At 40.1% G+C, this 25213-nt stretch overlaps 1 protein-coding gene across 1 annotated transcript; it reads right to left on the bottom strand.

Moving 5' to 3' along the window:
- On the bottom strand, positions 1-25213 carry UFL1 (UFM1 specific ligase 1). The gene is made up of 19 exons (XM_035109362.2): positions 25056-25213; positions 23254-23399; positions 21447-21475; positions 20405-20502; positions 19337-19451; positions 17783-17913; positions 16953-17011; positions 15858-16004; positions 14763-14938; positions 12664-12843; positions 11668-11788; positions 9182-9307; positions 8629-8749; positions 7630-7796; positions 6371-6501; positions 5236-5316; positions 4607-4692; positions 3282-3462; positions 1-2533 (listed from the first exon to the last, which is right to left on the bottom strand). Exons 1-19 carry the CDS (start codon positions 25130-25132, stop codon positions 2318-2320), a joined length of 2388 nt encoding a protein of 795 aa, XP_034965253.2. The 5' UTR covers positions 25133-25213; the 3' UTR covers positions 1-2317.

Genomic DNA, 25213 nt, shown 5'->3' with positions numbered 1-25213 from the left:
TAGGTCAATATAGTCATTTAATGAGTTCATGTAACAACAGCTACATTTTTTAAATAAAAACACACACACCACACAACTAATTTCAGGTGGACTACAGGTTCCTGTACACATTTGGTTGAAGTATTGGTCCGCTTTGGTTGTAGACATCGTTGTGGAGATATTTTTTTTATCATTCCAATTTAATTGGGCACCCTGATGAAGGTGCTTGCATCTTTGTGTGCATCAAAAATTCACGTGAGGAGAGAGGAAAAAACACACTGCGATTCTTTTGAGAGGAGTAACATAATCTTCAATCTACTACCCCCACATTCCCATTGCAAACATTCAAAATCGTTTTCCATTTTACAATAACAGTAGTAACAGGAGAAGAGAAGCACGAAAGGTAGAAGGGTTTCATGGAAAAAAGCAGAAGCACTGAGCAAGGGGAGCTTATGTTAGAGAACTTGAAGGAAAGAAAAAAGAAACCAACAGGAAGAGGTGGGAGTAATACAAGGTGAACAATGAATAAATAAATAAATAAATATTAAGAATGGGAACCAGCATGGAAAATTCTGTGGGGATGCAAATGATGAAGGGAACTAGGGAAAGACTAAAACTTGTTCTAGTGGGGCAGATATTCCTGCCATGATTTCAAACCAATCACATTTTAAAGGGATCCAAGTTTGCTTCCACTTCAGACACAGCTGCCTTGCCATAGCTCCCTTTCTTTTGTCTGGCTTGGAGCCAATCATGAGTCACATCATGGATGCAGAGAAAGCTGGCTCAAGGGCAGGCAGAATCTGGCATCAAAACTTGTTTGCAGTCAGGTATCCACAAAAGCAACCCAGAGTTGCTGTAAAGTAACTTAACAATAGGAAACAGCAATCCCCTTTTTTTTTGTTAAACCAAATGCTCCATATATAATGGAAAGTATGGTTTAACTTATACCCCTAAGAGGTATAAATGCATCTAAATTACAGCAAACAGCAGTAACAGCAATGAAAAGAGTTACGCCTGGCACAAACAATAACAAAAATCTCAATGAATGGCAGTTCGGGAGAATGATTTGCGCAATAAAACCAAGACATGTACAAAGACCTGACATAGGAACTAATGATAACCTTTTCCTAGCTTTTTATTCTTTAAAGGGATTAAATATTGTGTCTTATAATAAAGGTATTATAAAGTTATAAACACCAGAGTGTGAAATACTGTTAAACATCACATGTATCTAGCAATGCGACACTGCAGAGTGTGTTTAAGAGATCACTTTAATGGGCATTTGTCAACATTTGACCTCTAGCAATGATCTTAAACTGTGTCTCTGACAAACCTACCCCCCTCCAAATTGAACAAACTGGAAACTGTTATATATGCTAATATTAGGACTGAAATTATTTGGGGATGCTAACTTTTTTAACCACAACAATTGACACAACCATAAAATGACACAGAGCACTATGTATTCCTGATACACAAACACACAATTAATATGTGTGCAAAAAGGCCCTAGTGACATTTCATTTTTAAGTGGTTAGTAATTTGGAAATGAAAAATACAGAATACAGAGATATATGGTTGACTCCTGAGTTCTCAGTAGTAGAACTCTTACAGGTGAAAATTTAGCTAATTCTTTCTTTTCTCTGAAGCCCCCTATGCCTCACAGAAATCAACTCTGGAGAGTTGGCAGGGTCTCTGTAGCAAAGGATGGAGAAATGCAAGGGCTGCTGGGGGGGGGGCAGTGATTGTTTTCTCCCCTTCTATCTGTGAGAATGACCAGTTTACAGAAATGTAAGAACACCTTCCATTTTTATATAAGCAACAACCTTTTGAATAAATGGCATCTCTTTAGGTAAGGAAAACATAAGCATTGCGTGAGAATGTATTTGGTGAATATGTAGGCTTTGAGATTTCAAAGAACTCATCAGACAGAATTCTACGAAATGCAAAAGCTTGCACAGTCCTACACCAAGTTCCAATCCAACAGTTTTTAAAAAATATGCTCAACGTCTTCCACCCTTTGAGACCAGCACTGTTCCTGCGCCTACAAAACTAAGAACTCTTAACACTTTGAAAGCTAAACAAATGCTTTGTTCAGTTGCCAGATATTACAAAAATATTTTTAAAGACAAATTATCCCTTTGGTTATGCTGCCTTGCATTTTCAACAAGCAGTTCCGTTCTTTTCGCCAACCACATGGTTGCTGTGTTTAGGACTGTAGTATAATGATTACAAACACAGCTTCTAAAGGCCAAGGCTATTTCAAGCATCATCACAGTTTTCCTCAAAGAAAACATCCCAACTCTTTGAACATCCTGAATGAGTTTTATTAAGATTATCATTCCTCTGTTACAGAAGATTTTCTGGGCCTGAGAACAAGGTCTTTGACAGAGCCAGCCAGCTCCTGCAGTTCTTTCCGGATTGCCTCTATGCTTTCTTCTGCATTCAGGTTGTCATCCACTGAGTCGTCGTCCCCTTGCCCAATCTTCTTATTTTGACTTATCAGCTGTTTCACTACTAACCCCTGGTATTTGACAAGGAGAGAATGCTGATCCTGCAAAATGAAGCAAAATGTGGCTACTAAGAAGGCAATATGAGCAACTTAGAATCAAATGGTGATTGCGTTAGTTCATAAAGAACCCACAGTGAGAAAAGCAACTTCCTTCGAGCATAATTATGATCATGTCTCAAAAGAATCAAACCAAATGAGATCTGTTTTAACAGGATTTACATACCGCTTAGTCATCAAAACCTCTAAGCTGTACACACAAAATATATACCAAGATTAAAATCACATTTTAAAAAGATAACCTTAGCATTTCTTCAAAATCTAAATGAGTGATTTTATTTTTGTCTAATATTAATGGGCAGATCATTAAAAATTCTATTTTAAATATTGCATCCCATATTTACAGCTTTTCCTGGCCATTGCACTATAATATTGCACAGTAGCTGCTTCCCTTAAATTCAGTAGACCACATACCTAATTTTCTCCCTTGTTATACATAATTCACTCACATAGTTTACTATATGTGCTTAATGAGAATTCTACGTTGTGGAAATTAATTACTGAACCAGTCACAGAAATGTCCACTTCCATCCCTCTGCATGCACGTATATAATCCTATACATATTTACTTTTACTGATTTCCATACAATTTACTCCTAGAAAGTGTGTACAAGATTTCAGCCTGTCAATCAAAATAAATAAATTAAGTGGTGTTTCTGTGAATGCCAGCATTTTTCCAACTTCTGCAAAGAGGAAATTACAGCACTTCTTGGGTTTTTTCCAGTGTAAGTACCTCTGGGATCTTTGTACTTAAGAAAGTAATGATCTGTGGCACACATCTCCCGGGTGCATGAAGCATGCAGTGTGTTGAGAACTGGAACAGCAAGACTGAGGTCAGGTGAAGAATGAGAGCTGGATCTTCTGTGACTTTCAGCTGTTCAGTCAGAGCTTGTCTGTGTTGGAACAGGATTTGCCTGAGACAAAAAACAAGATGTATGATGAGAAAAGGCTTTTACCTATTTAAATACTTGCAGATTTTGGACAATGGTGAATTAATCTGTAAGACAACGTTCCTTGAAAATAAAAGTTTTGGACTTGGACCACATAACTAGAAACTCTCACCTTCCCATTTGTATGGGTGGGATGACCCATTGGTAGCCACATGGTAGTAAAACCAACTACCTTTAATGAGGACAAAAATGTGTAAACACACTGTTGAGGTATCTTTCTGTATTTTTTGAAGGATGCTGTTTCTAATTCCAGTTTAATAAAGTTGAAAGCATTCAATGTCAAATTTAGGACTCATAAGCTTCAAGTTTTTATGTGTGCAATATATATACAAGTCTATTTAGAAATAGAACCCGTTGCGTTCAATGAGATGGATTACCAGGTAAGTAGGCAGTGTTCCCCCCCCCCAAATGTTTAGGGGTACTCTCATTTTCTTACTCATACTGAAATACTGCTCCTCAATGAGGTCAAACTTAGATTCACAAATATGTTTAGGGGTATGTGTATACCTCCATCCCCACCCCCAGAAAAAAAGCACTGTCAGTAGGTACTGTGTTTCTCTGAAAATAAGACACCGTCTTATATTTATTTTTCCTCAAAAAAACACACTATGGCTTATATTTTTCCTCCTCCTCCTGCCGTGGCCAGCATTGCTGCTGCGCCTATCACTATATCTTATTTTTGGGGTATATTCCTTGAATGCTTAAAAATCCTGCTATGGCTTATTTTATGACTACGTCTTAAAATAGGAGAAACAGGGTATATGCATATGTATTCTAAATAGAAAAGGATTTTAAACAGCCACAGAATGAAGATGTGCAACTTGTCAAGACCTAAGCTTTCTTGGTGGTATCTAGCCATGCCTCCCCCCCCCCACCCAGATGCTCACATGGCTAGATACCACCAAGAAAGCTTAGGTCATAAGCAAAAAGCTGGAAAGTATCATTTCTGGAAAATTAACTTACTCTAAAACATTTTTATCACCCTATTCCTTGGAGTAGTAAGACTAGTTAGCCAGCAACGAAGCAACGACGTTTGCACCTATCATTCTGAAAAAGTGATCACCTGTAGAAGCCTATGGAGGGAAACTATGTATTGCAAAAATATTACCTTTCTTTCTTCTTATCACCCTTTTTCACCATAATATCACAAGCTTCTGCAGCAGCATCGAGACAGGAAACAAACTCTTCTAAACTCTTCAAAAGAAGCAGAACAAAAAGAATAGCAAAGCTATTATCTCGTTTAAATTCAGTGTAAGGTTTTCCACACAGGTTGAGAAGCTCACCTAATGTGGAGTGTCCCGCCCTGTGGAACACCCTTCCATCGGAGGTCAGGGAGATGAACAACTACCTGACATTTAGAAAACACCTAAAGACAGCCCTGTTTAGGGAAGTTTTTAATCTGTGATATTTAAATGTATTTTGGGAATTGTTGGAAGCCGCCTAGAGTGGCGGGGGAAACCCAGCCAGATGGGCGAGGTACCTCCTTCCACACACAGAGGTATCTGATATTTTGCCTGTATTGTGTCCTCCGCTGTTTTCCCCATCCCTCTTGCTTTTTTCACACCTATGACTAAAATGCTCACTCTCAGTTTATTTCGCTTACAGTTTGCCTATTTTGAAATCGACTTATTAAGGGAAAAGTGAAGAACAAAATCCGTTACTATATTAAGAATGACAAACCAAATAAAACTACACTTCTTTAGGAGAGTGGGTGCGGATTGGATGCCTGAAACTTACCTTGCCATTCAGAGAAATGTGGAGTTTTGTTAAAGGACCTCTTGTCTCTTCAGATAAAGTACTCAAAATCTTTTTCCTCATCTATTTGAAGAAGTGTGCAAAGCAATGAAGGTAATTTTAGATTCCAATGAACAACATGTTTTGGCCAATAAACTTAAAAGAAAATAAGAAAGTAGTCTTAGAAACACTAATCTCCTATGGCAGGGATCAACCTTATTGGGCCTTGTGACGTATTTGCAAACCAGAGGAATGGTCACAGGAACCTTGCACACTGCAATTAGGCTGGAAAAAAGTGGTTTTGCTGCACTGCCCCCAGATAGTGGGGTGTTTGTAACCTTCCTGACAAGTGTAGCTGAATAGGCAAGAGCCAACTTTCTCCCCACAGCTATAGTGTCCTGGAAGATCACCCCCATAACAATTAGGCTTGAGAAAAGCCTTCTGTTGCAGTTAGGCGGGGAGCAATTTTGAGGCGGATGCATAAGAGAAAGGAAAAGGGCAATCCTTCCCTCCCCAGCTGCAACCCCCACTAACTCAGAACCACCCCTCCTTCATGTCAATTAGCCTTGTAATGTTGCAAATAGAAGGGATCTGTGAAATTTAATTGCGTGTGTACTGTGAGGTCAGTAGGGTCACAACCATGGGGCGCAAGTTTACTGTACCTCGTGCCCCGCCAAATGCCATTTGCTTTGAAATAAATCAGTAATTCTCTCAGCTAAAATTGAAGTTTTCTTCTAAGCCTAATTTCAGCAGGGGGAGGCATGTGGGGGCAGGACCTTGTGGTTAGCAGAGAAGGTCTCTGCAGGCACTGTGCTGGAGACCTACAGACAGGGAGCAGCTGTAGGAAAAATGTCCATAGGGGTTGTGGAGATCTAAGCTATCTTATAAGCACAGGAACCCATCCCCTACAACAGGGTCTAGGAACCAATAGACAGCCAAATGTTGTTGGACTACAACTCCCATCATCCCTGACCACTGGCCATGCTGGCTGGGGCTGATAGGAATCGGAGTCCATCAATAACACCTGAAGAAGCACAGGTCTCCCCCTCCCCCTGTCCAGCTCTACAATGATGGTGGGCGGATATGAACTAATTGCTTTAAGAATCTGTGAAGATAATAGGAAATAATATCAAGGTACCTCGGTGGTAATGGCAGTGTAGTCTTCTGCTGCCATCATTTGATCAGCAGCTAGGCAGTTGAAGATGAGGTTAGTGATGTCAGTGCAAAACGTCTTCAGCATGTGCTTGGCAATGTTACTTTGCGTCTCATCTGCAAAACAGAATTTCTGCGATTAAAAAGACAATTTGTAAATATTTGCATATTACATTAGCCGATCTAGACAGGCCTCAGCCATTTCCCAACCACAAAGCAACTCTCACTCTGCTTCCAGCTGCTTTTACAGGTGTTAAAATGTCCGTGGCATCACAATGCATGAAAGACCTGCAAATGTTATTGGAAAGGTCAGACAAGATGTTTCAAACTAGGCCATCTTTTGCTTCAAGCAGAGAAAGCAAATATTAAACTTGACTCCTACAGGCAGTTCTGTGCGGATCACAAATGGCAGAATTCAATGAACATCCACACAAAAATATCTGTGTGGATGTAGACAGGGGGAGAAGAATAGAAACCAAAGATGTAAAAAGTTTAAGTAAATGGATGGGCAGTATCATCACAGAATTGGTAGGAAATAAAATCCAAGTCAGGGGGTGAAGGGGGAAACTGCCATTCAGCTACTAAGCTTAAAAGCCTATGTGTGAAGTATTTCAGGAGTTGCCTCATAGTCTGCTATGAATACTCTGATGTTCCTTCTGCTCAAACGTACGAATAACTGAAGGGAAGCAGAAGCACTTACACTCTTCCTGTATTTGGCATTCATATAAAATCCTTAAATGTTTCTAGTCTTTTTAGAGTTCTTTTTGAAATCAGAAACTGCCCAGCAACAATGTGTTAAACCATAAGTTCATTCCGAAGATGAAAGTGTGGCATCATCTATATACAGTACTGAGCAATGGAACTTCCCTTTTCTCCCCCCACGTGTGCCCCGTGCGCTCCCCAAATCTGCTCTAGAGCACTGGTCCTTCAATGGGTGGGCAGGGACCCACTGGTGGGTCACAGCCTGCTCTAAGGCGGGATCACTACCACCATGGAAACAGGAGCGCTACCACCATGGAAACATATGGTAAGAGATTGAGAAGCAGATCCCCAAATGCATGTTTAAATGGGAAGGTTGGGTTTAAAAAGCTTGAAGATATTTGCTCTAGTGGGTTGAGGAAACCCTCAGAACAGATTTAAGGTGTGCATGGGGAGAGGGGAGGAAGTTCTGTTGCTCAAGCAGAAATCTAGTGCTACTGGAACTCGTTACCTAGCACTGCACCTTAGATACAATCCAAGCTGTACCTGTAAAATGCTTTGCCCCTTTTTCAAACAATCGGATATTATTATAGAGGGTGGACACCTCTTCCTGCAAGTCCTTGATGGTCTTTTTCCTGCTAGCTCCAGAGTAAGTAGAAGTGGAGGACATAAATACTGAACGCACAACTTCCTGATAACTCTTGGTCAAGGGCCTAAATAAGGGGGGGGGGAGGAAATATATTAGCAAGAGACTAGTATTTCTCCAAATACTACAGAACCTCAAAACAACAAAATACAGTAACTTGCTTTCCTATCAGAAGTTGAAAATTAAAGCCAAGGGCATTTTAAGAACTTCAGCTGCAACTGTTTTTTTTTTTTTTGTACACAACACAATAGCTAGAATAGCACCACACAGGCTATTCACATAGCCTGCAACTGCAGTAGTTAGCAATGGCAGCTGGCAACAAAGGAGGAGGGGTCTGCCCTGTGTGACTGCTTTAAAAATGATTTCTTTCGCTGGCTTGGAGCTGCTTTTTGTGAGATCAACAACTTTCTGCTGCAGACACATCAGAGAAGGGAGGGTCAGCAAGCTATATCTCAAGGGCCCAACAAGGCCTGTCTTTTGAACTTTGAGCCGTCTGCTTTCATCACACTTGATAAATATGGGACCCTGGTAACATAAGTTTGCTTGATTTCATCTTCCCTACCATTTTTTATTGGTTGTAAATTTTTTAGCCGCCCAGAGTGGCTGGGGGAACCCGGCCAGATGGGCGGGGTATAAATAATAAATTATTATTATTATTATTATTTAGATTGTAGTCGTTAATAGTTACTGAATTTCTTTTATTGATACAATAGCGACTCTGGGAGCCCTTCTGGCTGAAGAGTGGGATATAAATGCTTTGAATGAATGAACGAATTATTTAATTAATTAACGAAAGCCTTGCAAGATGGAACACTGGAATTCTGATTTTTCATTGAGCTAGAGGATGTGTTAGGCACTGTTTACGGTAAGTCAAAACTGAGATAAATAATTGAAATTACCTTATTAGATGGTCAGCAAGTTCTGTTATAAGCTCTTCAGGACAGTCCCTTACATGTTTTCTTAAAACATCCTCAATCTCTTCTGGTGACAGAAAAGGGATTTCGAGGTGCTTGCTCTTATCTGCAATGATAATGAGAAACAGAATTAATACCTTCAATTTACTTGAAATCTCCCCAGTGTAAGAACACGAAATACATTCCTGTTAGTATCAGGATCGGTCAGGCAGGTGAGTGTTTTTTTGCAATTCCCCCAAACAACAACTCTGTGCAATCCCCCCGCCCCCAGAAAGCTCAACAACTCTGGGTAATCCTCCCCCCCCCAAAAAAAGCTTAACAACTCTGGGCAATCTCCCTCAGTTTTCTTTATTTGGAGTCCCAAATAAAGGGGTGTGATATACACGGAAAAATATGGTAATCATCTTAGAGAAAAAGATAATCATACTAATATATTTGGATATCTTATAGGAGAATATTTTATTACAAACTCAGAGCAACAGTACTGCATTTACAAAACTACAAGGATTAGGTTACTATAGTAGAATAAACGACAAACTTGAGCTACTTGTTTGTGATTCCTCATCACTGTCAGCGTCTTTTCTGCCCTTCTTCTTGGCTTTCTTGATCTTAAATTCTCTGGCATTTCCTCCACCACCGCTACTTTTCACACTTCCAGTGCCCTCTGGTGGAAAAACTACTTGATTAGCATGTGGAGTATTACTAAGTCAAGTGATGCTTTGACAAATATAATGACAAAAATAATAACCCTGACTATACTATGAAAGGAAACAGGAGTTAGTATACTTGCATGCATAATCAAAGAAAGAAAGAGCTAAGAGTAGTATAGTATTTCAATATTTGTTCTAATTTCTACTTCATCAGTAAAGCAAACTGATCCTTATGAAATGTGACTCAGACTTAAGGCAAATAAAAGATAACGGTAAAATGAAAGAAAGCAATTGTCAGCGCTGACGGGCTTCCTCTCTTCACACAATCACCAGAGAGTCTCCTGACGTTTTTATAGCCTTTATTTACAGTATTTACAACCGGTTATTAGCACATAATGATCATTCATCAGAGTCACTCAGTTCAGATCTCTGCTGAGGTCTTCCAGCAAGCCAGAAAATGGTGAACTCTCCTGCTCTGTCTTTCACCCCTCCTCTTCTCTACACGATTGCAAGAGCTGGCTTAAACCTCCCCCCCCCTCCGATTCTGAACTGGAACTTAACCCTTGCTGCTCCTGTGAAATCCCCGGCTCTATATCAGGGGTCAGCAACCTTTTTCAGCCATGGGCTGGTCCACCATCCCTCAGACCATGTGGGGGGCTGGACTATATTTTGAAGAAAAAAATGAACGAATTCCTATGGCCCACAAATAACCCAGAGATGCATTTTAAATAAAAGCACACATTCTACTCATGTAAAAACACCAGCTGGGCCCCACAAATAACCCAGAGATGCATTTTAAATAAAAGGGCACATTCTATTCATGTAAAAACACAGATTCCCGGACCGTCCACAGGCCGGATTGAGAAGGCTATTGGGCCACATCTGGCCCACGGGCCTTAGGTTGCCTACCCTTGCTCTATATCCCTCTATATCCCTCCCTGTCTGTTCCTCTAGACTGACTTCAATAACTCTCTCCTCTTTCTCCCCCTCGGGCACACCTCCTCCTTCCTCCAACCCTGTGTCTCCCCCTCCCTCTGGGAAACTTGAAACCTCTGGCTCATCCCTGACATCCATGTCCACAGCAAGTTCCATAATCAAAATGAAAGGAAATGCATTTAAGCTGACTGACAATGAAATTAACACAGTTCAGCAATGCCAAACAGGAAACATTCATTATTACTCTTTGCCTTTTGAACAAAACCATCACCTGCACATTTTATTTCAAATGACCCTCAACCAACTAATCGTAATACTTGGGCTACAACTCAATGCTCACTTTGCTAGGAGTAAGCCCCAATGAACTCAATGGATCTCATTTCTGAGTAGAAGTATAATTGCAATTTGTGAGTGTTCCAATCCCATACATTTTTCCTCCACACATGAGCAATGTTAAAACAATAGTGTCAAATTCAAGGGTAATTTTTATTTTGGCATACAACGGGTACTCTGTTTTAGAACAAAAGCATTATATCAAACTTTGATAAAGTTTGTTAAGAGCCGCTCAGCATAAACAGCACTATACAATCACGACTCTGGTTGATCATGTTCAGGCTATTCAGTGTAAATAGTTTCTAAACTCTAGCAAATCCTTTTCATCCTATCATTTGTTAAATGAAATTACTCAATTAAATGAATATTCCTTACTTAGACTGCAATCCTATGCAGCTTCCTCTGAGCCCCATTGAATAGAGACGAGCTTACTTTTGAGTAAACATCCATCATATTGTGCTATCAGAACACAATCATTAACATCCTGGCCAAAGCTTTATGGTTTGATAAACTGGTTTTTAACATTATGTACGGTATATAAACGTGTGAATTTGCATGAATTACACATTGGTGGGGAATGCTAATAAATAAGAGAAATAGCTATAAAGACTACACTGGTATAAATTCCTTCCATCTAATTACAGCTTTAGAGTCTGCCTTATATGGACAGCCACCATGCCCTAGAAAACTCTGTTCTCTTGGGGGCTTACTGTACATGTTAATGTTCTTCCCCACAAACAATTAACCAATGTTTCTCATTGAGTCAAGAGTCTTACAGTGGGTCAAAACTACATAAATAAGTTGTGAATAGTGGTGATGATGATGAGAGGAGTTGTTCTGCTTCCCATGTCCAGCTACAGAATATAATGGCAGAGTTACCCTGCTCCCTCCAACAATCTTTTTCTTTGCATTTCCTTGGGCAGTGAAAATTTGGCAATAGTCAGCAAAGAAGAGAAGCCATATTCTTTCTTCCCAAAACCTGAGTCTCTATTGTCAATGCTGTAATGAGGGAGAAGTCCTTGTCATGCCAACAGGACAGCTGCCAAACTAACAAGAAGAAACCACGGAATCAGTAACCAAGTAACTTATGCCTCCATTTTCTTACCTGCTGCCTTCTTTCTTCTTTCATCTTTCTTGTCTTTTTTACTTGAAGAAGCATTTTCTACAAATGCAGACTGCTTCAGGTCCTCTTCTGTGATTAAGTGCACAGGGTTATTTTTCATTTCCTAAAATGAAGATCATACATGCACCTGTTCATGTGAGATGCATTGCAAATCCGTAAGGTTTCTGATACTATCTCCCCTCCTGTTTAGCATGAACATAATGTCCCAGTGCAACACATGACAGACACATACTCAGCTAATATCTGCATGAGGTATCACCTTTTCCAGGTTCCAGCACAACACTATGACCTTAAACTTTGACACTATCCACTGAGCTATGCTGGTTTTGATAGGAAGAAGATATGCAAGAAATATAAACAGAATAATCCCAATTTTTTTGCTATTTTACTTTGAAATGCAGCAACATATCTCAGTTTTCTTTGTTGTACTCTCACCTAGAAATAATCACTAGACAACCTTTCCTTGCCACCTGCTGTTTTGTTCTTGATTATCACAGTAGGAAAGCCAAGAATCTGACAGTGACTGGCTTCAGATTTGAAACAGGGACAGACATATTCAAGGAATATGAACCAAATGTGACGGCATCCCAATATTCTCCCAAAATGTGTTGCACAAACCTTATAAAATAAAGGCGCCATTTTTAACTATAAGCAAAACTAAATGTAAAACCCAAAGATGGGCAATGCTGATTCCACGGGTGGGTAGTTCATCTCAAAGACATAAATACATCATTAATATGTGCTAGAGCCAGGCTTGCACAACATGTGACCAGTGAAGCTGAATGCAGCCCACCAGCCAGGGATTGTTCTATCAAGGGCTCAATGAATATACTGATTTTGCTTGAATCGAAGTGCAAAGACAGCTGGGGAAGGAGAGAGCCCCTGACAGGCCACACTGCATTACTGGTGAGCGGCACTGAGTTTGGTCGGCCGTAACTCATGCAGTCCTTTTCTAAAACAACGTGCCCAGAAACAAACCTTTTCAGCTTTCTGGTGCATCAGATCACTAAACAAATCGGCACAGCTGTTGATAAATTTCTCACTGACTACATTAGTGTCACCAAAGACCAGAGTTGAAGGTTGTTTACTGAAGGATCTCATCACTTGCTGGAGCAACATGCTGGCATCTTCTACGGAGAATGAACTTGGAAGAAGAGGCTAGGAGCAAAGAAGCAAAGCCAAACAAAAACCATCACATTGTTATTTATTGTTTAGCCAACTAGCTACAATATATACAGAGTTGTTTGTATAACTACCATTCATGACATTCATATCCTGGCACAGAATTTAGCAGCCCTGAGATTTTTTTTTTAAAAAAAATTGCTAGTTTTTACAGCTGTAAGAAAAGGTTTGAAAGGTGTCTAAACGATGCCAGGTGAAATCTCAAAAGTATGAGAAGTGAGGTGGGGATTTATTACTCTGAATAACTTTCTGCAGCAGAAAAAAAATTATGCACATCTCTCTGCATTGACTCAATCTGCAGAGTTGATACTGCAGAAATCAGCTTTAGTAAGGTGCAGAATTTAGGTTACCTTGATGCAAAATCCTGCCTGTCTACTCATTTAATCTTTGTCTTGTGTTAGAGATATGAATAGGTGGATGAATGTACAATCCAAAGTCATTAATAAAGAGGATTTTTTTAAACCCAGAAAAACTGAAAATGTAAATATGACATTGAGAGAAGGGAGGTTGGGAAAGCAAAGCATTTTGACAAAATAACAACTTTACAGCTTTTTGTAGTGTCAAAGCTGTTTCAAGCTACTTGCCGTGTTTGCGTTAAAATAACATACAAATTAAAAACTCTAGGTAGGATATAAAGCCAATTCAAAAGGCATTTTATAACCTGCAGTATTTGATAACAGTAACCAGTGCCCTCCGTCTGGATGATGACAGATAAACATATAATTCCCAGTTTCTAGGGAACTTTGCTAGGGCTTGTTGGGAAAATTATTACTGCCACTTTGTACAAAACTGGTTTCTATCCATCTGTACAAAAATGCTGCAGTCATCTATTGCAGTGAAGCAACTGTGAGCTAAAGTATGTCTGCAAATCTACAGGCAAGTGGTGTGAAGAATTTTAAACTGGAATTACAGAATGTTGTAAAACACACAAGGGTATTAGAGTTAACCTGTGAATTCAGTTAGTGACTTTATCACTCTCTTTCAGAGCTGCCTGGGCCATAGTACCTTTGGTAATTAAAAATGCATGTGGCACCTATTTGGAGGAGTAAGTATGCTTTCAGTCTTCAAAGCTCTATAGCTCCCTCCCACCCCCACCCGATAAGGAACAGTTTCTATCACAAAGCTAAAAGCCGCTTTTGGATAAATGGAATACAGGAATACTTTATGTCTATTGAGACATAAAGCTTGATAGCAAATCTTTTTTGTTTAAGAACTGAAGTCCCATCTACAAAAATAGCATCTCAAGCAGTATTAGATTCTGCCATATCAACCCTAAGCTCTTGCTCAATTTTGATTTGGCAGAAATTATGCTTTGAAATTAGGGCTTAATGCTTCTCAAGCTGGAACAAGCGAGACTAGCAAGTGATGACCTTTCAACTGCCATGTCCTTGCAAATTGCAGTAATCATTGCTTTAAATCTGTGGTGTATAATTTTCCTCTGTGTAACTGCATAAAATAGTCTGTTGCCATATAGGTACATAGGGAGCTTCTTTATATAGACAGATAATTGGTCCATTTGGTTCTGTGCTGCTGGCAGTGGTTCTTCAGGATCTCTAACAGGGAATCTATCCCCCATGACCCCACCAGGAAATGCCAAGGATTGAACTGGGTCCTTCTGAAGGCAAACAGTTGTAGACAATGTAGCTCTGTAGTGAATGTTTGGCAGTGCAAGGATTTCCCCTGCGTGAAGGAACATTCTCAAATCTCTTACCCCAAACACCCTTTAAATTTGCTCAACTCTCAGGAGATTTGGGGATGACGCATAGTGTGCATGAGGGGGGAAATCTCCTTGTGCTAGTGCAAAAAGCTCATTCAGGACCTGTGCTGCATCACTGAGCTGTGAGCCCTTTTGCAAAATAAAGCCAGCGGAAAGAAATGAAAAGCGAAGAGCATACCGCTATATCCACCCACGTTCCAGAGCTGATGGCTTCATCCACGGAGGCCTCCACTTGATCCACAATTTCCTGACCAACACAAGATGATTTCAGAAACAAGAGCTGCAAGGACTTGTACCTTTTCTTTATGTAGTTCACAGGGTCTGGGATGCCAAGTCTGGACAATGCATCAAATTCTACAAAATTACAGAAAGTCCTTGACTTTGAAGAAAACTAAACCGAAACAAAACAAAACTGGGGACAAAGGGCTAGACATCTCTCAGTGGACACTAACCACCCTCTTCACAGCCCCTCTGTGGCTTTTGTTTCTTGCTCACTCTGAAGCGGTAGGGAACCCAGGAACAGGTGTTTGTATGTTAACCTGGTGAAACTTGTCAGGTGGGCAAGGGAGGGAGCCTTCCACAAGTCTGCTCACTATATCACTCCCTCCATTTTCCCCAATACAGCAGCAATAGCTTCACTGAATGGAATAATGAAGAGTTGGGCTGGTCTTGTCCATTCCCTGCTGTCCTGTCATGTGTGGATTGTCATGTGTGGATTAAAGAGTGGGATTAGGTCTGCTCTTCCAAACCTGCCCCCTATTACCAAAGCTCACAGCTTCATCCAGGCCCAAAGGAGGAGCTCAGGAATTCATCCTTCCAACCCAGGAACTATACTAGGGAGCAGGGGATGGTGATGTTCTGCATTGCATTATCTCCTGCACTGGTGATGAGCAGTGGAGGCTGGTTATTAAGGGGAGGAGGGTGCTGCCCCACAAAACTCACCCGTCAGCCCCCAGCTACTTGCCTTCTTACTTCCAGCCAGGACAGAGGCTGGCACTGACTGTCGGCTTTCTCCTCCTTAGTTTTAGTCTTGCCCTTGTAGAACTCGGGAGGTAGGAGGATGGGGACAAAACAAGAATGGGCTCTGTCAGTTATTGGCTCTGCCTACTGTTAACCTCCCTGCTCTACCAGACTCAATAGGCACCAACCACTACTGATGAGGAAAAGTGGGATATATTAGGGTCAGAGGATGGGGGGGGAGATCTCCCAGAAATATGCTTCTCTTGACCAGTAACTTTCAGAAAGAAAAGTTTGTTCAAAAGTGGTAAGTTACCTAAATAACCATTTTGCTTGAAAAATGAATCCACCCAGTTGCTCTGTGTTCTGGAGTAGATGTCAGGGATAAACACAGCCTTATCTTGCCTTCCACCAACGACTGTGCCTTTCAAACGTCCAGTACTAACAAGTTCTTCCAGCATAGCTGGGAAAAGAAACAAAGCAGCCACAGCATTAGAAATATTTGTGAATATGTGATTAAAAACACAGGGATTACAACCACAACTCAGAGGGATATATGCAGGCCTGTATTTTTTCTGGGCAAGTTAATTTATTTAAACACACAGACACACCTAGATAGATAGATAGATAGATAGATAGATAGATAGATAGATATTAACTGTTCTCTCACTTGCTTCCTGTAATACAGTATATTATATATTAACAAGTGGGAAGAAGTCACAGGAAACAGCTGTTTCTTCAGCACAGTCTCAGCAGACATTTGCAGTCAGCAACAGTGTGTGCTATGGATTCTTTTTTTCATTATTTACATTTTTGTGGGTGGTATGTCTTATTAAAGCTTTAAAAAAAATACATCAGCTTTGTTTGCCTGATTCGTACACTAGTGTTGAAGAAATAATAATACATCATTTGAATGCATGTATTTAATATGGGCTTCATTTAGTTACTGTCTGATTTTCACTTTAGGTTGCAACGAATTCATTTAATTAAGATATTCTTATTTAGGACAAGGAAAATCTGTATGTTGAAGGTGTCGGCAGCCAGAAAACGGTTGGTCAAAATAAATGCAAACTACATTAAATGATAATGAACAGGAGGAACAAATAAGAATGATGTGTAGTAAGCAAGAGCTGGAATAGTTTAGGTAGCACATGCTAAGTCCTGCAGAAGTCCTTTGGCAATGAGGGAGGCTTATCCCTATAAGGCATGCCATGCAATGCCAAAACTGTTTAACTGGAGCTAAAACAAAACAAACAAAGATGAAAGATGCCCTTTAATGGGTCAGTTTCACTTTGCTTTCGAAAGAAGAAAAAGGTACGCAAGCTCCAAACTTTATCTTAATTGCCTCTTAACATTTTCTAATATTAATTACAACAAAAATCAGCATTAAAGAAGTCTGAACAAAACTCACAGTAAAGCAGATGCTCCTGAAATCCATGCCGAGTTATTAGGTTAATTATTGGTGTAGGTCTAAAGAGAGAAGTGATATATATATATATAAGAAACCAGGACACTCATACATAAACACTTTGGGCAGGATTCAGCATCTGTGAAAATCACCCCTCCGTTGTCCTGATCAATTTGCCCATCAGCAAAAGCCCTGTGGAAGGACTTCCATGTGTGCAATGGGACCCCCCCTTCCCCTGTGCACAACCAAAATTGGTTTTGGGGGAGCTGGAAGATCTGCCATAAAAGCACATGGGGATCCTTCCACATGGCAAGCCAAAATGTTTGTCCTCATGGAACCACCGCCTTAGCACAACAGTGAATCCCTCATTAAATATCTTTATTTATTCCATTTCGAACACCAAGTTTGTGAATACTGGAATAAAATAAATTGCTATTTTCTACTTCATAAACAGAATACTGTTAGAATATGTTATGCAACCACCAATACCTTTTGTTTCCAGATTTTTCACTGCTAAAAGGCAAGAAATTTGTGGAGATTTTGCAGGGAGGAAACATTTAAGGATGGGACTTCAGCAGCTGCATAAAGATTTGGAATTTTTTATCAGAAAAGTTGGAGCATGTCCAACTTTTGTCTATTTATAGGAGCAGATTCTTTGATGAAAAGCCAGAGCCAAAGTGATGCAGTTGCCACTGCAAGGTAATTAAAAACAGTTAAGTTTGCTCTGGAAAATTTAATCTTGCTTTTATGCAGGAAGTATCTGCATATCTCACACAAGGAGCAGATAAATCACAGCTGTTTATCCCAAAACAGAAATGTGCCTTTCAGTTTACCTGGTAATGGCAGTGAACAGACCACGGATACGGGCCCGATGCCGTGTGACAAATGCATCTGTGAAAATCACTCCTCGGTTGTCCTGATCAATTTTCCCATGGATAATTTTGCCCAGGCGGATGGAAAATGCCTGAGAACATAAACACAGCAATTAACCGGAGAAGCTATTTGACGTTGCACTGTTTTTACACTCTGACTTTATACTGCTTTTAGCAGGCTTTTAATACGTGCATGTGGATTCAGCCTTGAGACAGGATTTGATGTTAGACTGCAACCAACCATTAATCCACCACTGCTTCTAGGTGCAGATAAGAGATCCCTCTTCAGAACTTGAATGCTCAGGAAGACAATTAAGCCAATGTACAGAGACTTGCATTCCTGCTTACTATCATGGGACTTGATAGTAAGGAAGCTCTGAAGTATGGAACACATTATAGCACTCGGATTACGTTTTTGCAGCTGATGGATGCCTCCACCTTCTGTAGTCCTACTGGTACATTCTGAACAATACTCAGTGGATTCAAGAGCGATAAGTGTTTCAAAAATTTGTCTAACTTGGAATTATCCTTCTGCTTGAATCTTTGGCTGTGCTCTGTGTCCCATCTGTCAATGGCAGCAGATTTCTAAAACCTTTGGTCTGCATTCTTTTATTTGAATTTCATCTTATTTATTCTAAAACAATTCTATGCTTAAAAATGAAGGTCTTTCTGGCAAAATGTCCTTTAAGAGGTAGAAAGGCGGGCTTTCCAAGCCTGGCCATAGTTCCAGGGCCCTAATCAGATACATTTCAGATATTATTTCAGACAGCCAAGATGACTCAGTTAAAGATCTTAATAAGCCTTGTATGCAACCCTGAAATCTAAAATAAAAGGTGGCATGTTTTAAAACAAATGTTATATATGAATGAATGAATGAATGAATGCTACCCCCAAGCCAAACGCTCTAATGTTATTTCAGAGCCACCTCCTCATATCAGAGTCTTACAGGAGGGAATGTTGAATGAATGTAAGATTAGGGGCCAAACAGGGAGAAATCCTTGAATTGCTGGTGCCTTATCGATGAAGTTGTGATCCAGAAGGCAATAATCGACACCTATCATTCTTACATGGTATGTTAATTTAGGAAAGTGCATTTTTGCTCATCTGGCTGCAAACCACCACATTGAGTAATCAACAAACACTTCCAATTTCTACAGCCCAATGGTCTGTGCTAACAAATGACTACGGATCTCAGAATTATTTTAGCCTTTTCAGAGAATTTTACTGAAGTAGTAGATCAGATAGGTGTTCCTTTCTTATTCTTGAAAGGACTGCTTCACTTCCCTATTATTAGACACAGTGGCTGCCAGGAAATTAGATTCAATACTGCAGTCACAGTATTTAGAAGTAATAAGCAAATAAAAACCATTTAAGTAACATACCGGTAAGAAAAGATGTTGTCAAACTTAGATCACAAGCTAGTGCATTTGATACTGGAACTTATTATCATAATAGTTACTAGAGGTGAAATATCACATGCTTTAGTGAAAAGTTGGCCATTTTCATATTAATTACCTGCTTCAAGAAATCTCCAGGAAGGTCATATGCCTTGCACAAATCAGATATTTTCACTTGTCCAGATTCCTGTAACTTGTCATTTGTTTCTTCTGCTATCTGATCTAGGTAATTCCTAATATGGGAAAAAAGTAGTATAAAATTCCAAATTTTCCTTGCGTGCCGTAACATTATTTGCTTATAGTAATCCTATATGAAAACATTAAGTGTATGTTGTGTCTACTACAAATTTTGTAAAAGATGTGATCATTCTCTCGCAAACAGAAGTTAGCTTTCATGTTTTACAAAACTGATAAAGCAAATGTAATTCTTCATAGTGTTCTGTTGCTTGATATATTCATCTCCTCTGAAGCTCATTTCTAAAACTTAAAAGATTGCAGGCTGATATTGGCGTTTAAACTGAATGGCACCCATATCTGATTATCACAGCAAACATATGGCGAGTAGTCCATGTCAGCAATAGAACACTGCATAAATACTAGATATAAACTGAGATTTAATCTGGTTGTCATTATATATAGTTTGCCCAAGGCCCATTTAGTCCAGCATCCTAATTCTCACAGCTGGCAACCAGATTCATATAGGAAGCCTGCAAGCAGGACCTGTGTACTCCCCATTTGTTCTTTCCATCACCCGATTCTTAAAGGTGATACACATTACACTAAGTAGTAAGAGTTCCTTGCACACTGTGTCTCTCTTTCAAATGACCCAAGACGGCAAACTACTTGCTACTGATGCTAAGGAGTCTCATCCATCTCCTCTAAACACACTGGGCATAAAAGGGACAAAAGCCCCCTCCTTTTAATTTCCAGAGTTTTTTCTGTCTTTGTCTCAACCGTAATGAGGAAAGTTTAAATGCTTTCCTTTGCATTAGCGAGCATAAAACAATAAAGGGGTTCTCAAATGTTTGTATGACTTCAACTGCTGAGCTTGTACAAAAGCAGTAAAGGAGTACATTCGCAGACACAATGCATAATTATTGCCTTCCATTTCCTCATTCTGGATTAATCACATCTAAAAGCCCATTACACATTTACACTGCATTTAATCACTCTTGAAAGAACTCACTCATCTATAAGCTGCCCCAATACTAGTTGAACTGTTCGGTCTGATTTGACAAGGTCATTAGCTCGGTTTTCAATATGGAGCAGATCTACATTTACTACCTGCAAGGGGGGGGGGGGAGAAACAGGTTAGCATCTAGAATTCAAATCCATCATCTACTGTTAAAATGATATACTTTCAAATTCACAAACCATTACACACTAGCTACTTTTCAATAATTCAGGTACAGGTGTATCTTAACTGAAAAGGAAAATTGGAAAAGAAAATAGCAATCAAGACAAGTTAACACACAATGTAATAAAATGTCTAATTGTTATGAAAAGCTTCAATTTAACTGAAGCTTTCAGATGGAAAAAGGTTAGCAGAAATATTAATTCCCTAACTGTTTCAGTGATCAGTCATTGTTATTTGTGCATACTGTGACATTTAAAAAGCCCAACTTCCTTGATAGGCTAAAACAGGCTTCAAAAATTAAAACAGTGTGATGGTGTGCTTATGTTGATGAACACTGTGATTATGTTGCTCCCATTCTCTGTAATTTTATAATAATATATAAAATTACAGAGAATGGGAACAACACAATGGAACCTACAGAGACACCACAGTTAGTAAAAATGAAATATAGGTTAGCAGCTAAGTGTTTATACTCTACTCCAGAGATGGGGAATCTCCAGGACATGGGACAATTTGGCCTGCCAGGTCTTTCCCCTCAAACCATGCCCACCCAGCTGACATTACTGGTGGGTGGACAGGGTTTAATGCCACACTGGCTGTGCGATCCTGTTCCCAGCAGGTAACAGGACTGTGTAACCTAGCAGCAGGATTTAATCTCCACCCATCAGCTAATTGCAAGATTGCAAGACTGGGGGCTTAAAAGGGAAGGGGGGACCCACCAGCCATACACTATTCACTAACTAACTATTTAGGTTTCATGAGACTTATATCTGGGTACAGAAAACCATTAAAAACAAATGTATATTTCAAATTGGCCTGGTTAAGCACAGATAAAAAGAAATAAAAAGTATTTATGCTTAAAGCAAGTTACCTGTTGCAAATCAACAACGTTTACACGACCTGTCACAAAAGAAAGAATATATTAACAAACAGATTTTAATGCATAATATAGAAAGTCATAGATACAGGAAGTACATTTTAATGAACTGTTTTACATTTACTCTTTACATTCTGATTTGAAACTTCCAGCATGGTTTTATGCATGTTGTCTGGGAACTAACCCTGCTTGCTAAATGGAATTTACTAGCATGGAGTGTGAATAGGACTTCCTTTATAAATAATTTTTCCAGCATAGTTGCAACTGCCTCTAGGTTTCTTGCATATTTCTCCAATTACATGTACTGTAAAGGCACCTACACATCCACATGGAAGAAAGTCATGCCACTTGTGTAGAAATCTTTACACATATCTGGACCAGCATGATGTTAACTATAAAGGTGGTGGCAGCAGCAACATCTGGAATAGTAAAGAGTATTTTGCAGGCACGCTCTAGATCTTCCATGCACGCTAGTACCACAATTTACGTCAGTGGAGGGACACCTTTCAAAAAAGATCTACACATGAAAGTGCCCCCGCTTTGAAATGAATTTGGAAGAGCTTGTGAAAAGTGTTGTGTGCTCATCAAAGTGTACAAGAGTTTGTATCATTTGCACTATGGTAAACTCCACTGAAACAAGTCTGTTGATCTGCATAAAGAATAAGGTTTCTGCTGATGAAGCCTGCTGGTAGCTAATGCTTTGTTCTTAAACTAAACAAACAATGGTATGAAAACCCAAAAGGCCCAGACCTTTGCCTTTATTCCTGTACTCAGCATGAAAGGGATGCTAAAACTTCGGATATCAACTGATACTTGCCAGGAAGAAAGCTCCCTCAATTATTCTTTTCCTCATACCCCAGGAGTTTAATTGTTACCAGCAGTGGCACAGCTACTGTTCAAACACAATCTTGAGTGAGGAAACTGGCAACTTCCAAAATGGGGAAAGAGTTCATTAAAAAAAAAACTGTGCCGAGGGGGTTAAGAAACCCATCTTCTGATTCAAACCCATGCCTCTCATGGGTGCTTTTTATGAAAAATGCAAAGGGACGGAATAGCTAATCACAGTTTGGCTCTTACTCCCCTTTGAGCTAAGACCAGGCAGCTTTGTAAATACAACTGAATTCTCTGCTACAATCCTGTCTCCAGTTTCACTTAATTTTTTACATTTTTTTTTACAACTTTCCCATTCAGTGCAGACAATGTATTCAACATACCAGAATGGTGCTAAACTGTGCTTGCAATTCCATATAAAAATATCCTACATACTTCTTTGCAGTTCCTTTTAAATGATAAATGAACACTGAGTATTCCAAATTCAGCAGCAGCTTGAGAGGTAAGTGGAATGACATAGAGGCTGTAGTCCTATACCCACATATCTAGGAGTGAATCCTATTGAACTCAATGGAACATAGTTCTAAGTAGACATGTATGGGACTGCAATGTAAAATTACATAACATTACCATTATTTGATGAACCCGGGGTCCCTTCCAAGCTAGGATTCTGCCACTAGCAATTTGGATAATCAGAATTGCTGCTTTTGTTTTTCACCCCACCGCTAGCTGATCTTGAAGATATATTAACAGGAGTCTCTTTCTAATGTTTATTTTACTAATGGTTATTTTACTTCAGCGAGTCCATTTGCACTATGTAATAGTGTTAGAATCATGGCCCTTAAATGTCTTGATGGGAAGGATACATGTTTCTATGTAGTTTTATTTTCCAAAGCAAATTACCTTTAAAATTTCTTTCTCTGAAGTTAAGCTTGTAAACATGTTTAGATATATTTTTTTGCACACTTACCACCATGAACATGAAGTTCATCACGTATCTCTCTGCTAATCTGTGCAGGAGTAATATACTCTTTTCCATCAAGAGTATGCACCACTTCCAGCTGTTTTTCAGCAATCAACTTAGAAACGATCTCTATGCAATTACGTTCTGACAGTCTGCATACATAAAAGAACAGCAAAACATCTTGCATGAGATCCTGACAACTTGATTTTAAACAAGTGCTACTTCATTTCTAAGACAATCTGGAGAAGCTTTAGCAATCTATTTATGCCACAGAAATTTTCAGTTAAGACAAGTGTTTCTGACAGATCGACAATACAATCAAATTACCCCTTAACGCTCTGTCTTACTGCAAACAGAAAACAGAAAGGTGAGTTTCACTACCACCACACCATGCTTACAGGTTAAGCAGGGATTCTAATCAATATTAATAAAACTGGGAACGTTACTGGGGTCTGTACTCCAGATTAGCTGGTGCAAAACAGGCAAGAAAGTTGTTTATTTGGGCTGATCAAACTTTGTGGAGCTTCATATATACTGATTTCCAACAGCTTTCTCCTGACACCTTTGATTCCAAGGCATTTCCCAAACACCAGAATAGCAACTTGTAGGTACATTCAACACTGGATGTTTAATGCAGTTTTCACAGAATTACTGCAGATTTTTTAAAAATCTTCAGTAGACTGTATCAGAACTTGAAATGTAACATCATATTGTGTTTTTGGATAATATTGGTCGCCATTCAAAATGCACTGACACTAATTATGAGTAATGGACATCAATGGATCTTTTTTGCAGCTAAATGGAACAGATGTCTGTATTGTGTTTTAAGGCAATTCCACAAACGAAAGCAATTGCCAGCCTGATTACAAGCTCACAAAAACACTGTCTGCTAAATATTAGACCTTGTGGACTGCCATGGGCTTTTCAGTTTTATATTATTATATTTTAAAAAATTACAAAACAGTATGCCGTAATACATATTCTGAAAATGTCCAAACATTGAAACTTCCACGGACTAAAGCAGGCATCCCCAAACTGCAGCCCTCCAGATTTTTGGCCTACAACTCCCATGATCCCTAGCTAACAGGACCAGTGGTCGGGGAAGATGGGAATTGCAGTCCAAAGCATCTGGAGGGCCGAAGTTTGGGGATGCCTGGACTAAAGAGTCCACTTCATGAGGAGCAGGCCGAAAGCTGATTCCCCAGATAGATATGTCAGGAGTTACAAGACCCTTTTAAGTGCTTCTGCTGCAAAGCAGGCCGACACAGGAGACCGATACCAGGAAAGGCCTCGGGCGCTTGTTCAAATGTTAAATGCACGGGGGACCTGTTGACACGTTTGCAGGATGCGTGGGATAGGGCAGCAGCGAGCAAAGCACGGATTCCCAGGCCGGACAGGATCGCTGCTGCTGCTGCTTCACTGGCTCCTATGCCCTTGGCAGCAGCACCTTTAGCAAATGAGTATTATCCGGGTGACATTTTTCTCTAGGCCAGGAAAAGTTCTAGCCCCGCCATACTGTATTTCTGTACGCCAAGGTTGTCAAAAGCAGAGCACGTGGAGCGGGGATGAAAACAACAACAGGCAACCCCCCTTAAGAGCATTACGGCACTAAGGTGAGCAGAGACCCCTTCCCTGCTGAAGGGCTGCGCCGCTTCTAGGAGCATTACGGGTCGCGGCCCAGAGGGACGCCGTTGTAGCGGCTGCTGCTGCTGAGCACGGAATGAAGGAGCCTCGGGTTCGTCGCGCGAGATTTGTCCGCGCGAGGGGGGCTCGCAGGTGGCTCCTCCCCTTCCCTCCCCCTCCCTCACCTCTGCGTCGCCTGGGCGAACTGGGCGGATTGGAACTGCTGGGACAACTTCAGGATCTCTTCCCAGGTAGCCGCCATGGTTGCCCCGCGTCCGAGGAGGGGGCGGGGAAAGGGGGGGAGGAGGAGGAGAAGGCGTCGGCGGCGGAGTGGGAACGGCGA

Source organism: Zootoca vivipara, chromosome 3 (genome assembly GCF_963506605.1).
Source record: "Zootoca vivipara chromosome 3, rZooViv1.1, whole genome shotgun sequence".
In the NCBI taxonomy this organism is placed as follows: domain Eukaryota; kingdom Metazoa; phylum Chordata; class Lepidosauria; order Squamata; family Lacertidae; genus Zootoca; species Zootoca vivipara.
The sequence above is the reverse complement of the archived record's forward strand: the minus strand, read 5'-3'. Positions and strand labels throughout refer to the sequence as shown.

Excerpts from the sequence above, each read along its gene's own strand:
- UFL1 (XM_035109362.2), bottom strand. The coding sequence starts at position 25,132 with ATGGCGGCTACCTGGGAAGAGATCCTGAAGTTGTCCCAGCAGTTCCAA. Across the intron at positions 19,452-20,404 it reads TTGGGGCAGCTTATAGATGA|GAATTACCTAGATCAGATAG; the intron begins GTGAGTTCTTTC and ends TTCCCATATTAG. Across the intron at positions 3,463-4,606 it reads GGTGATAAGAAGAAAGAAAG|GCAAATCCTGTTCCAACACA; the intron begins GTAATATTTTTG and ends TTTTTGTCTCAG.